Raw genomic sequence first — 14635 nt, 5'->3', positions numbered from 1 at the left:
TGGCATGAGAATGTAACTGTAATCTATAAAAATTTCCATAAAATACAATTTCGATAGCAAGCCAATTTGATTTCTTTTAAGGGACCAAAAGCAGCCTCAATAATGCTCTTGTAGATTTTGCAAACTTTCTTTCCAATTTGTTGTTATTGTTAAAATAATTGTGCCTTTTATTGTTTCCCGTTCCAGGTACCAGAAAGATATCAATCAAGGTCTACTGTATTACCTGCATATAGATCAGACACGGGTAATTTTAAGCACATGAAGAACATCTTGCTTTGCTTTTCCTTCATTGTGTGTTAATTTGTGATACGTTTATCTCTAGGGAATTTCTGTCCAAAGATCTGATTTGGTCGGACTAATAATACGCCGAAACGACCTGGCACATGATCTACTAAAGGCATTAACAACTCAAGAACTACCGGCAATGCAACAGGTACATGTACATTTGATTGTCCGTTTTGATTTCTAAGCCTTTTATGCCTTTTGTTACATGCTTTGACTAGTTTTTGACATTTTGATGTAGAGCATAAACATGTGCAGAGGTTGTCGCCACCTTGATGTCTGTACCATCTACCATAAGGTAAAAAGTCATATCCCTGGATTCCGGTTGGATTCCTAGATCACTCTCTGAATAGATGATGCCAATGCAATCAAAAGATGGAGAAGCTTGATGTGATGGTGCAAACGCTAACACAGTTTCACTTTCCCTAACCTCTTTCAATGTCAACGGGAAACAGTTCATCAGTGTTCATAATCTTTTCTTGGAATTTGACCTGTTTTGTAGCAGTGTCTGTTTTGAGGCTCAGTGTCCCCAAAATGGATCTATTCATTGATGTTTTAATACATGGAGAATAGTTATTCTTTTTTTTTTTTTCAAATGCAGCTAGTTCTGCTATAGTATTTTCTGCTACAATCTTACGGTTTTGCTGCCACTGGGTTTACCCCACCTTTGTTAATTTTTCAACTATGTAAAATTCTAAAATTTTTTTTGTTTCCTTTCTGTCCTAATTTCCATATGTAATCATCTTGCTCGTAATATTTTGTTCAAACAATCTGAAATCCTGTTTGTGCTGGTAAATTTCTCTTGCTGGGATCTCAATAATACATACTAATAATAAATGGGTATCATCTTAGGAGTAGAGTTAGGATGATGGTGTCTTGTTTATCAATGATTGGTAAGCTATACATCAAGTTTGCCTTTTAAGCATGATGTACTAACTGATCACTCGCAGATATGTATTCCAGAACTCTGAATTGCTTACCTTTCTGTGCTGCAACTCTGCTACTTGATGTTATTCATTGCAAATTCCTTCCCTGTGAAGTAACTTTGTAGCTTTCCCCATTTCTGCATGGTTGATAACAGCTTATTCGTTGTTATCTTTTTTGCATTTTCTAAGTTAAGGTCAAGTATATAGAACAATATGAGGTGGTAATTCATCAAAACTGCATGATCAACGTGAGTTGATCTATTCTTAAAAGATTGAGTTTAGCATCATAGATGAGTTTTATGTATGTTTCCATTTCTTATGAGCAATAACCATGACAAAACTCAGAGGAGTACAATATAATTTACTAAAGCTATAATGAATATAGGTTTAGCTACCGCATTTTGCATCCTGAAATAAGGAGGGGAAATTTCCTAGGCTCTTTTTCTTAATACCATCAAATTATGGGGAGTGTTCCATGAGGATGCTGTTTATGGTAGGTGATTCTGCCTTTGTTGCTGCGTTATCTGTTGAAAATGCCATTAATATTTTAAGGAATAAAAGCTGATTCTTCATTTTAAAACTACATTCATGTGAGGTATCTTTCTGTAAATATGTGGATAACTGCGAGTTCAAATCACTATTTAATGGTGTAGTCCTAATTTTTCCAGCTTCCTAGGTTGTTACAAGTGGCACCATCTCCAGACAGGCATTTAAGTTGTGCCTTCTCCATCTTTGGTTAGAACTTTTCATGCTTCTGACTTTGGTTTTGACTGTTGAAGGCATATGGAGGGACCACAGAGAGCAGTGGATTGGGTGATATGTTTGATTCACTTGTACAACATTTAACAACTAGAGATTCCCTTTTTCTTCAGAAATGGAATCGATTGATTGACTTAGAGGCTAAGGAATTGGAGGTATTATATCTGAAATGATTCTTTGGCTTAAGATTGTGGCATTCTTTCTGTGAATCTCACTGTGTGCCTGTTATGTCTTTCTGTGTCAGGTTGGGAAGAAAGAAATCTGGATTTCACATATTTTGAAGAATGATCTCCTTTCTGGTCGCCTATCTTCCCTTGTTCTTGATACCTCCCACAAAATGCCTCAGAAAGGCTTTTCCAAAGGCAACCAATTTGTTTATCGATTTGTCCGTCAAAGTTTTCCATTGGTTGGCACTGAACAGCAAAGCTCTCCTTCTGGATTAAGCAGCTTTGATAGTACACTTAGGAGTGGGGATTATGTGGTATCTACTTTGAAGTATTATTATTATTATTATTTTTTTGCATATTTTTACTTCCATGAACATTAATGTTATGAGGCAGTCTTGCTAAGTATGCAAATGTTGCGACTTTCTTACTGTGTAGGTCCCTTTTTTGTACTTTTATTGATCATATTTGTCAGTAGAAAAAGCAATTAAGCAACAATTCAACTCGTTCTATTTCAGTTTATACTTAGCTTTAAATATGCCGTATCCAATAGTAATAGGTGTAACTCAATAATTAGACGGTCAATAACATAAATTTATTTGGTCTAGTTGGACCTTTTCTTGTCACTCTACCAGTGTGTGAAGTTTTGCAAAAAGTTTTTCTGAAGTTGTGCTTTATTTTTTTACTGAATTTGATCCTTTACAGTGAAATAGAAGTATTTTAGAATTAAAAACGTTATTTTTTTTATGCTTTCCTCTCCTCTTTCATTATCTTTCTTTGAAAAGTGTCCTTTTTCTTTCGGTGAAGAAGTTAACAATTTTCAATGTCAACCATCCTAGTTGGCATCATTTTTGCCCTTCAGAGATTTGCTTGCACTTTTAATTTAAAAAGACATGGTTAATTTCATTTAATTAAGTAAGATTTTCCTTGAACTATGCATAGAGTCCATCTGTTAATGCCTGCTTACTAAATGCACAGCCCAATAGTTTCTTGCATATGTTGCCACTAAAAGCACGTGCATGTTGCTTCACACTTATCAGCTAGTTATTTTATACTGCCTTTTGTCTTCCAACTGGTAACTCAAAATCTTCAAATGAGTTTACCTTCTACTTTTCAGATACTGAGCACTGACCCTGGTCATCTGCCAGTCGCTAATGGAGTTGTAATGGAAGTCGGTAGTTCTCATGTTTCTGTAAGTACTTTAATTCAGCTGTTACAAAGAGTATCAATTAGAGACCAGCTTATATGACCATATCTTAAGTGGTTGAATTAAGATCAAGAGTAGGTGTTATTTACATCTAAGACTAAGAGTAGGTTATTGATATATTGCTGTGTAGCATAATGACTTGATCATCCCCAGAGTAGCTGTTTGTATAGATCACAGTTTTCACTCAGGTGACTTGGGCAACCACATAGATATCCATGGTGCAGAAAAAAAATGCATCTCTCAGCAGCAACACTTAAAACAACCTTTGAAACTACCGGTTATCTTAATGTTTAAAGTAGGTTTCAACACATTGTTTCACTAGGTATCTTTCTCAAAGCGCTTAAGGCTTCCAGGAAGCAGTACTTCAGTGGCAACAGATCTTAGTCAGCAGGCCTGGCGAATTGACAAAGATGAAGCTATGGCATCATTTGCAATTATGAGGTAGTAAAGTAAGCAACCTCTCATTTCTTATGGTTGTTGCTGGGTAAAAGTTTTAGTTGTTTTGGAAATAACGAACTGTTACATATTGGCTGTAAAGGTTCAACCTAGTTCAACTGTTTTTGCCAAATGAACAGAGTGATAGAGTGAGGAAGGTGATTGTCAACCTAGAGGTAAATGCTATGTAAACACACTGTCATTGTATTTATTGTTTCCTTATCATTTCCCCACTTGCCTATAAGTAATCATAGGCTGCCATCATCTGTGGATTTTTACTTGCTCATTTGTTGCAGGCACCAGCTTTTGACAGTGGATGTCTACTTAGTCAGGACCCTGCCATCTCATATATCTGGTCGGAGAAAAACTTAAATGATGATCAACGCAGAGCCATTCTCAAGGTATGCATCAGAAATATTACTGTGGCATTTGAATCAGTCTTTAGGTCTAGTATAATGAAATTCAGCATTTGCTTAGGTGCATGCTGTGAAAGCAAGCAAGTGGCTGTGGGGAAGCAAATTGGAATAACAGTTTTGACACTGACAATTTTCTAACTTCAATTTCAGATACTTACAACAAAGGACTACGCACTAATATTAGGAATGCCTGGGACTGGAAAAACGTCTACTATGGTGCATGCTGTAAAAGCTTTACTGTTGAGAGGCGCATCCATATTGCTCACGTCCTACACAAATTCGGCTGTTGATAATTTACTTATCATGTTGAAAGCTCAGGTCATAGCTGTGTCGATACATCTTCTAAATTGATTTCTTTTTTAGTGCTCACAAAAGGGGTCTGAATCTTTATCAGCTCTATAAGTGTAGGATATGCCATTAGATTTTGTTGTTTTTATTTTTATTTATTTTTTCTGGTGCAACATCAAAAAGGAATGCTATTTTCCAGTTTTGTAATTCATCAGCAAGGGTGCGACCCATTGGTATTTCTTTAAAGGCAGGAAAATTGGTTTTTAGGGTATTTTGGAGAAAATTTTATGTGTTGAAGTTGTATTTTGAATAATAGGATTGATAACTTATTGTGTTTGCTTCATTATCTCATTCTCTTTAGCGCTTTTGTCTGTAACTGGTGTTTAAATTACTGCAGGGTGTTGACTTTATCCGAATTGGAAGATGTGAAGCTGTGCATGAGGAGGTCCGAGGCAACTGCATCTCTGGTAGAATCTCCTCTGTTTGGATCATGCTTTATTTTGTGATATGTCTTTGTTGTACTAATTTGTTGTGGCAATTTTATCTTACAGCAATGGACATTAACAGCATTGAACAGATTAAGCTGAGACTAGATCAGACCAGAGTAGTTGCTGTTACTTGTTTAGGGATAGCTAGCCCTTTGCTTACCAAGAAGAGATTTGACTATTGTATCATGGATGAAGCTGGCCAAACTACACTGCCGGTATGTAGGTTGATTCACCTTTGTTCTTTCTCCACAAAAGAAGTCCAAGAAATACTCAATATTTGTCTGCTCTTTGTTGAAAAAACAGCAATGAGAGACTCCTAGTTGTTAAAATGAAACCTTGTTATGAAAGTGCAAGTCATTTCCATATGGGAATGGTGCAGTGGCTGTTTTCTTTGAATTTTCTTGATATGAGGCTGTTGATGGTCATCTGTTGCCGGGGATGCCTTCAGTTCTTGCTGTTAGACTAAAATTGTCATATTTGAATGATAAGTATTTCACTTCATGGAAAGGGAGCAATAGAAGCAGTGTTTTGGTTTAAAGAGAATCCATAGGCATTGTATGCGATCAGTAGCAACTTATAGCAATGAGTAGAAGTGCATGTATATGACATCTGAGTTAGCAGTTAGCCAAAAGAAAATCAAGGGAGAAGGTGATGCTACTTGAATAATCCGTAAGAAGTGAGCATGATCTTTTATTCATTACTGTCTTCTTAGTTCTTTAGCATGCATCTTTCCCTAGCTTGGTGCGCTCATCTTCCTTCTGATGGAAATCTAACATTTTCACCAATTTTAAGGACACAACTATGGAATCTTAAGTCAGAAGTCAGACTCAGTGGCTTCTGAATTTGTAGAAGTATAGGAATGACTGTCAATCTTCATATCTTTTAATTTTGGATTTGTACAAAGGTAAAGGAGCGGACCTAATAGAAAAGCATAAATTCTAGGAGCTGTTTTAATTAGTTCCTACTGCCTCTGACTCATAATTTCTTTTAATTTTTTACTTATTATATTTTGTTGGTAATATAAAATGTACCCATATGTGTGTGTTTGTATTTATGTACAAATTATGAAATAAAATACCATCAGGAGTTTCTTTGTGTTTTCCTGGTTACGGTGTCTTCCATTTCTTTGGATTGTTAAGCACAATGTTTTGCACAGTTCTCCAAGATAAGCATGATAACACTTAATTGCAATGGCCGTACTCCAGTGACACAGAAACTTAATTCTGCAAACTAAATCTGGAATATGTTGTTTAAATCTATAGGTTGAGAGTTGTTGGTGGGCTTGTTTAGGACAACTAATCATTTAATGACTACATTGTCAATCAGGTGTCCTTGGGACCTTTGATGTTTGCTTCGAAGTTTGTTCTTGTTGGGGATCATTATCAATTGCCACCACTCGTCCAGGTGTTTCTTTTTTCTGAAGTAATCTTGACTTTTCTGGTGTACCCTATGATCTACTCGTTCCTTTACTTGTTTTTCTTATGTTAGAGTGCAGAGGCTAGAGAGAATGGAATGGCCATAAGCCTGTTCTGTAGGCTCTCAGAAGCACATCCTCAGGCAATTTCAGCTTTGCAGAGCCAGGTTATCTCTAAATTCGGGTTGTAATTTTTCCTGCATCGGCTCATTAGCTAAAAACACTTGATGCTTATACATTGCAAATGCAGTACCGTATGTGTGCTGCTATCATGGAACTATCAAATGCTTTGATATATGGGAACAGATTGCAGTGTGGTTCTGCTGAAATTGCGAATGCCCAACTCATTTACCCATGCCCATCATCTACCCCTGAATGGCTGAATGAGGTACATACAAATTTCTCTACGTTAAGTTGTATATAGATCTGTTGCTGACATTTAGATGGATGAAAGTTGAAACCGGATAATTATATAGATTTTTCTTGAAAGGCTGCTTGAAGTGTCAAGCTACTTGAAGTAAATGCCTCTCGTTATCTTTCAAATTACACTCTATTTGTGCTTTCTGTTGGCATGTTACTGTTCCCTATAGACAAACTCTTGTTGTGGCATTTTAACAGTCATGCATCTTTTCAGTGCCTGCAATTGCTGCTTCCTTGATAGCATTTAATTTGAACATATTGCTTTGCTAGCCTCTCACATCCTGTCTTTTTCTCAGTAACCTACAAGAGGATGATTCTGCCTTGTATAGGGTATAATGAATCCTTTTTCCATGATATAAAGCTTTGAACCAGATCTGAGTAAATGTTTTCTCTCTGGAGCCCTAATTGGTCATTTGGTGTCTCCCTTCAGATACAATCTGCATGGAGTTTGTGGTCATATGTCAAGCTTTTCTCATCTTTCTGTTTATGGTCTAGGATGTCTTATGCACACTAAAAATTTGGATTTTGGTTAGGTACAGAAATCAGAATCACTAATACCTATAAGCAGGTTCTGAGGAACCTTTGGATATTTCTAGACCAGGAAAAACACTGGGCGAAAAAAGAGTAACTTATGCCTGCGAAAGATACTGGCTGACATGTTCTAAGATCATTTACTCAAGCATCCATGTGAATCATATTCTGTACATCACAGGTTAACCTATGCTGCTCAAAAGTTTCTGGTCTTTTCAATTCATTTTGCTTGTTATACTAACATTTCTGACTTGGATATTCTTTCAATTTTGCCATATCCATGTATATGTTGAAAGGCAGATGGTTTTTACTTTTTATTATTTTTATTTTGGTTTTTTCATTTTCAGTAGCGTAAACACTCAAGCTTTTCGTTAGGAACGTTATGGTCCTCTTTTATCCCTGTACACTCAAGCTTGTTCTTATGAATTTTTTTATCAAGTTTATGGACAGTTATTATTTGTTTCAAATTTGTAGCTGTTGTGATTGATCACAGTTGGTCAATGTCTCGGTGTTTCTTCTTTTCTTTTTCATTCACTTTTTTCTTTTCCCTCCTGCTGGAGGATGGTTGGGGAGGGGTGTGATGGCTGTAATGGGGGTACTAGCATTTTCCTTTGAGACAATATTACTATTAACCGTGACAAGATTTCATAGGTGAACCCTTAATTCTTGTTGCAAAAGTAATTAAATTTTATTGGTTAATTAAATTCCTTGAATTTCACCAGGTGTTGAACCCAGAAAGACCAGTTATTTTTATTAACACAGGTTTGTTCAAGTGCTGTTTTCCTTTTACCTTTATCCCATGCTTTTCATCAGAAGAACTTGTCTCCCATACAACTTGAGTTGTTTACCGTCTTAACAACTCAGATTTCTTAGAAGCACACGAGTCAAATGAGAGTAAAGCAGTGAACAATCCAGTTGAAGCTTGTATTGTATCTGAGGTGCGATATTTTGGACCTGATTACTTATTGCGTTCTGGGATCAAGTTTTACAGAGTTACTGTTCTCATGGCCATTTCTATTTGTAGGTCATAAATGGATTTCTAGAAAGAGGCATTGAAGGGGAAAGCATTGGCGTTATTACCCCCTACAACTCACAGGCAAATCTTATTCGCCAAGCTGTTTCCACATCTGTGGAGATACACACGATCGACAAATACCAGGTCCGACTTTTGCCAACGTCTATACACAATGTTTTGGCTTTAAAAATTAACTATTGGCACACCTATTATCCTTCTGTGATGCTCTGGTAAAATTAACAACTCTTAAGAAGAGCTAGTCTGGGAGCTGTTGATGGGCATTTGGCCCTTCGGTGATTTGATTATTTGTGTCACCTGCCTTGCAATTGTGATCACAACAATCTCAAATTGGTAGGGCTCTTTTCAAGCTTGTGGTGTTATCCTTTCTACTGGTTCCGGATTTTTATAGTATTAGAGTTTTTGTTGAAAGACACGTGTGGAAGCTTCAATTGGTACAAATAAACTGTTGTTTGTTTAGGAAGGAGTCTAAAGTTTGTTCTAGGTTAAGAAAATCGAATAGTATAGTTTTTTTTTTTTTTTTTAATTTTTAAATTCTCAGATAGATCCTTTGTGAAATGTTGACCCATCATTGGTGGAAATTTGAACTCTTGTGGCTAAATTTTTTTTTTTTCTGCGTGTAATTCTCTATTAACATGGAAATTTACAATTTTGTCGGAGACTTGTGTTGTTGAATTGTCGAAACCAAGCGTTATTTTGTTTTCCCATCTTTTTGGCTTGCAGGGTAGGGACAAAGATTGCATACTGGTTTCTTTTGTAAGATCCAGTGAAAACCCAAGGACCTGTTGCTCTTCACTACTTGGTGACTGGCACCGGATTAATGTAGCCATTACACGAGCCAAGGTTCTCATCATGTAGTTCTTATTTATTGTGTTTGTTTGAGCAATAAATTATTTGTGGTTGTAGCTGAAAATGTTTGATATCTTTTACTACTACATTTCTTACCATCTTGACATTGCGCTGCAGACATTCATATGTTTTTGAAGCTTTCGTTATTTTTTGACTGATAAAAAGACTCTTGAACAAACATGTACACTGAAGAGGCTGCATGTGTTTTTCCCCTCCCTCTTGAACAGAAGAAGTTAATCATGGTGGGATCCTGCAGAACTCTTTCGAGAGTACCACTGCTAAGGCTTCTCATCGAGAAAGTAGAAGAACAAGGGGGAATAATGAGTATATCCAAGAGGGACATTAAACTGAAACCAGAGTTGAAGAGATGCTCCTCCCAATTGAGGTAGGAGTGATTTTGATGTTGATGTAATTTATCATGTTGTAGATTGAGTACTTTTTGGAAATTGTAAATAAAATAAAAGTCCTTATTTTGAGTTTTTTTTTTACCAATAAAATGGGGTGAGTGCAAAAGAAAACTTTCTGGAAAAAACTTTTACCAAAACGGCATGAACACTACACAAAAAGTAGGAATAGGATGGCCTTAACACTACACACTGGAACCTTGGAAGTATCCTCCAGAAACTGGAGCAGCTGCGGAGGATCTGTCTGTCCAGATAGAAGCTGCGCGCAGATGATGTTGGCAACTTCTTTAAAGCCTCCAATGGCTGGCTGCTGCATGCAAAACCGAAAGTGCGTGAATCCTCCCTCATTGGTTGCTGATTCGTTCATTCGCATACCTGATCCTGATGTATCTTCAATAATCCAAACAATCTTAGAGACGCCATCTGAGAAGAAACCATCAATAGCACTGCAAAGCTTGAACTGGAAAACCTTCTTGGTTTGAAATAGGGTTAATAATACTTTGCCCCCCAGAGTTTCGAGGCAGTCACGGTTTACTACCCTCAACATTAAAAAATTATACTTCACTCTCCTGAAGACTAGTTGACCTTGAAAATCTTAATTCCATTGAAAAAACAATAAGCTTTAACAAGTTAACAACATTTTTGTCTTTTAGTTATTAAATGTATTTGTAGTTTATTATTACTGTCCTTTTTTTTACTCAAAAAAAAAGTGGTGTACGATTTAATCTATATCTTCTTACTTTGAGTTTGAAAATAAGACATAAATATTTCACTTTTGTGACAAACAAAAAGTGACAATAATATAATTTTTAACAATTTATTATATAAGCAAACATAATAAAAATCTACTTTTTTTAAAATAACAAGCTTAATATTACCCTTTTTTATTTTGGAAAATTTTGCTAGTGACATTTATAATTATCACTGTATTGTTTATCCTTATTTTTTGATTTTAAAATCTAATAAAAAGAATAAAGTGTATTCAAAATTGAATATTAGTCCAACAGAAAAATTTTTCAAGGATAAGAAATTGAATGTAAGCTTTTTTTTTTTTAAAACCTTTATCAATTTGATATTTTTGTATATCAAATACTGTAGAGAAGATAAACATTTTTTTTACAAATAAAAGGGAAATAATAGCAAGTTATGAAAAATTTTCATAATAAAAAGACAATAATGTCATAGCCTTCATTTTTTTTTCTCTTGTATTTCTAACTTTAACTACTTTTTATGAGAGAGAAAACGTATATCTTAACGTTAAGAATGGTATGGTGTGACCACCTCCAAAGTTCAAAAGGAGCGAAGTGTGGTTGGTTAACCCTTTAATGCATAAACGAAGGTTGCCAAATGTCGAATGCTGCTTACGCTTATGAGATACTTCTTGGTCCTAAATGTCAATATGCCCTCTTGAAAAGGTAGCGTTAAACAAGATATTCCATAAGTATCTCTTCCGGATTAAACAATTTCCCATGCCACTTAAACGATTCCTTGGCAACCAAATCCGTCAAATAAATAAGATAATATGATGGTATCACGACACCCTCCTGTGGAGTCGTAGAAAACCATTGCCGCAACCAACATGACATCAAAATCAAAGCCCCAGTGGATAAGCTCTCCACGCCCTTTTAGAAGATTCACACTCCAAAAATTAGAGAGTTGCAGCCTCTTCCTTCATGCGGCACCATAGGCAGAGGGGAGAGGGGCAACGAGTACAGGCCACAGCAACAATTGTATTTTTTTCTGCTATAAGTAAAGACCATAGTTTCTTCCAAGTGGCTATATCAATAACATCCTCACCAACGTAGACTTCCTAATCTTCTATCAATCCGGGCTATATGGTATCCTGTACTGGAAATTTTTTATACACTATCAATCTACAAATTTTTTCTTTTTACACTATAGTAGGTTTACATCAATGCAACATTATATGAATTCAAATATGAAATTCAAATCATGTACATGCGGTATACATTCATAGCTGCAAGTGAAAAGAAATCGCTACACTACCGGTGTATAAAAAGTTAATCCATGTATATATTTGCTAGTACTTCACTAAACTCTTTTCTAGCAAATCTTTACTGACAGTGTAGCCTACACACATTGGGTCCTAGGTAGGCTTTCCCTCGCATTTATAACCAAACACTCTACCCCTTTCACAATTTATGTGAGATAAACTCAACAATCTCCCCCTCATATATCGGATCTTAGGTTGAACCATCATCAATCTCCCCCTCACACATTGGCATGTAGGTGGGATCAATATCTACACATTGGCCCCTAGGTTGGATTAGCATCAACATAACCGATGAGAGATAAATTCAATGATCTCCTCCTCATACATCAGCCCCTAGGTTGGATCCCCTCACACTTATAATAACCAAGTACCGTGCCGCAATCGCTATGGATAAACTCAAAAATCTCACCCTTACATAATCGATGTGATAAACTCAATAATCTCCCCTTCATACATTAGGCCTAGGTTGGATCATGGATAAATTCAATAATCTCCCCTTCATACATCATGTCCTAGGTCGGATCAGGATAAAATCAGTAATTTCCCTTTCACACATCGGCCTCTAGGTTGGATCGTCTCACACTTATAACCAAATACCCTGCCACAACTGATGTGGATAAATTCAACAATCTCCCCTTCACTTGTCAGGTCCTAGATTGGATTAGCATCACCTTGCCCCATCCACATCCCTCTCACACATCGGGCGCTAGGTTGAATCAGCATCTCGTCCGATAGGCCCATCACACATCGGGCTCTAAGTTGAATCAGCATTAATCTTTCATCCGACAGGCAACAATTGATCCGAATGTCTACTGGGAGGAGTTGTCATAATTGGGTTCTGATACTAGTGTTGGGTGCTGTCGGGCCTTCTCACTCCAAAAGCTATATAACTAAGTACCCTACCCCTTTCACAAGCGTAACGGATGTGAGATAAATTCAACAATAACTCTCAGTCTGTGAAACCAAGAGCTTGTCATATGATTTCCTTTCAGGGGAGTCAGAAGACTCGTAACAGAATTTTCAACCCCTTTTGGTGCTTATTTTTTCTGTTTATGATATGTAGATGTCTACGGATTCAAGCACCAGTAGTCATGTTTATGCTTTGTTTTGATGCTATCATTGACCAGTCAAAAGAATTACTGTGGCCTACCATGTGATTCAGATTTGATAGTGTACATTTTACATGGATATGCAACTATTACTTTTTAGCGTTTCTTTCTCTTCTGAATTGGCTTAATTCATAAATTTGTGCTCTTCTGATGAAGGCTTTTCCATGCTCCTAATCATTATCACTATCATTACTATATAAAAAGTATGAATGTTGGTAATAGGGAGTGCAAGTGTAAGCATTTTATTATCTTAGTTTTTGTTATTCCTAAATTATCTTCATGTCTTTTAATTAGAATTATTACATTTTAATGTGACACTAATTAAAAGAAATAAAACACTCCAATTGATTACGTTTTAATAGTATTAGTAATTATAATTTAAAATGGCTCATTAAAAACTATTTACCTACCCTTGGACTCCATCTCCAATTATTATACTTATCAAAATTTCTTAATTGAAGCATGAAAAATTTCTCATTAGTCATTAGTTGAGATTGTAAAAAAAAATTAATTTCAAAAAATAGATATTCTCTAAAAAATGGAGAAACATACAAGGACAAGAGAACCTTATTCATCAATAGCACCATACAAATCACTATTATCATTAATAGCAAGTTAGCAACTGATCAAAACAAGAAAAACTGAAAAAAAAATTGAAAACTATTTATAAAATGACATAAAGTAAATAGCAAATGAATTAAAAAGTTAGAATACAATTCAAATAATACCAAAGACAATATCCAAATCACAAATATTCAGGGGAAGACAAATAGTGTTATTGACAATAATATAGTAATGCTTCATTTGTATTTGTTTGAACAAACCAAATCCATCCATCAAGTCAGAAGCAATCTCCAATGATAAAATAAGAATTATAATAAGAGTAAATTTAAAATGAAGAATGATAAATTGAAAAAGATATTCAAATTATTCTTGGTGATGTCCAAAATACCATTATTTTTCTAATGATTACATATATTTACTTTATTGCAATATTAGTGAATAATGGAAGTGGTTATCAAATGAAAAACTTTAAAATTAAGTAAATTTCATTTGTGGTGATAATTGTAAGTAGACAGATTTAGTGCATTCCAATAATTAATAATAATGATAGCAGTTATGGATTAAAAGTTGGTAATTAAAAAATAAGACACTGTAATATACAAAAAATTAATATTAAAATTATTAATTAGCCACAAGTCTCATTCCAATTCTATGATCGTAAAAAAAAACTACTACTAAAACCAAAAATATTGTGCTCATATGAAAAAAGTAGACTTGTTGCTTTTGCTTCGCATTGGATTGTGATAAAAATATGAATAAAAGAAAAGGAAAATAGAAAAACTCCAACTATCTCTATCTATAATATTTCAATTGTTAGAATATACAAGCCAAAAAAACTTTACGTGGTAGATCATCTATACTCCATTATTGACAAAAATAGAATTAACATAATACAAAGAATTCAAATTACATTTATGTTTATTTTTCTAACTTAATTATATTCTTTGTTTGTAAAAAATTGTGATGATTGTGGTTTATATGCAATAGAATCATGAATATACAATAATTTTGGTAAAACATGATATTATCAATATTTGATATGTTTGAGTTTAAGCTATAAATCAAAAAGTATTTGGTTCATGATTTCAAATTCAATTCTAAAGGATATGTCAACTATATTGGAATGTTTTTTGTCTCTTTTTATTTAATAAAATTTTTAAAAGTAACTAGCTTAAAAAATAAATAACATAAAAATACTATATTATGATGTTGATGATCAAAATTTCATAAAAATTTTTTACTATCTAAAGAAAAAAGTATTTTAAGATATTACAATCATATGCAAAGCAACCTGAAACTTTTACTTGTTCTGTAAGAATCTTATTCCTGCTT

General features: G+C 34.8%; 1 protein-coding gene across 1 annotated transcript; it reads left to right on the top strand.

The window, feature by feature from the left end:
• The first annotated feature begins 4 nt into the window (after positions 1-4).
• LOC113759387 (DNA replication ATP-dependent helicase/nuclease dna2-like) lies at positions 5-9630 on the top strand. Its single transcript, XM_027301958.1, has 21 exons — positions 5-12; positions 115-244; positions 323-433; positions 524-580; positions 1988-2122; positions 2212-2448; positions 3249-3323; positions 3661-3779; positions 3877-3949; positions 4070-4174; positions 4340-4507; positions 4875-4944; positions 5029-5180; positions 6292-6369; positions 6454-6546; positions 6630-6767; positions 8053-8092; positions 8195-8268; positions 8355-8489; positions 9087-9206; positions 9440-9630. Exons 1-21 carry the CDS (start codon positions 5-7, stop codon positions 9599-9601), a joined length of 2280 nt encoding a protein of 759 aa, XP_027157759.1. The 3' UTR covers positions 9602-9630.
• Positions 9631-14635: the final 5005 nt, after the last annotated feature.

This window comes from Coffea eugenioides, chromosome 2 (genome assembly GCF_003713205.1).
Source record: "Coffea eugenioides isolate CCC68of chromosome 2, Ceug_1.0, whole genome shotgun sequence".
Taxonomy (NCBI): domain Eukaryota; kingdom Viridiplantae; phylum Streptophyta; class Magnoliopsida; order Gentianales; family Rubiaceae; genus Coffea; species Coffea eugenioides.
The sequence above is the reverse complement of the archived record's forward strand: the minus strand, read 5'-3'. Positions and strand labels throughout refer to the sequence as shown.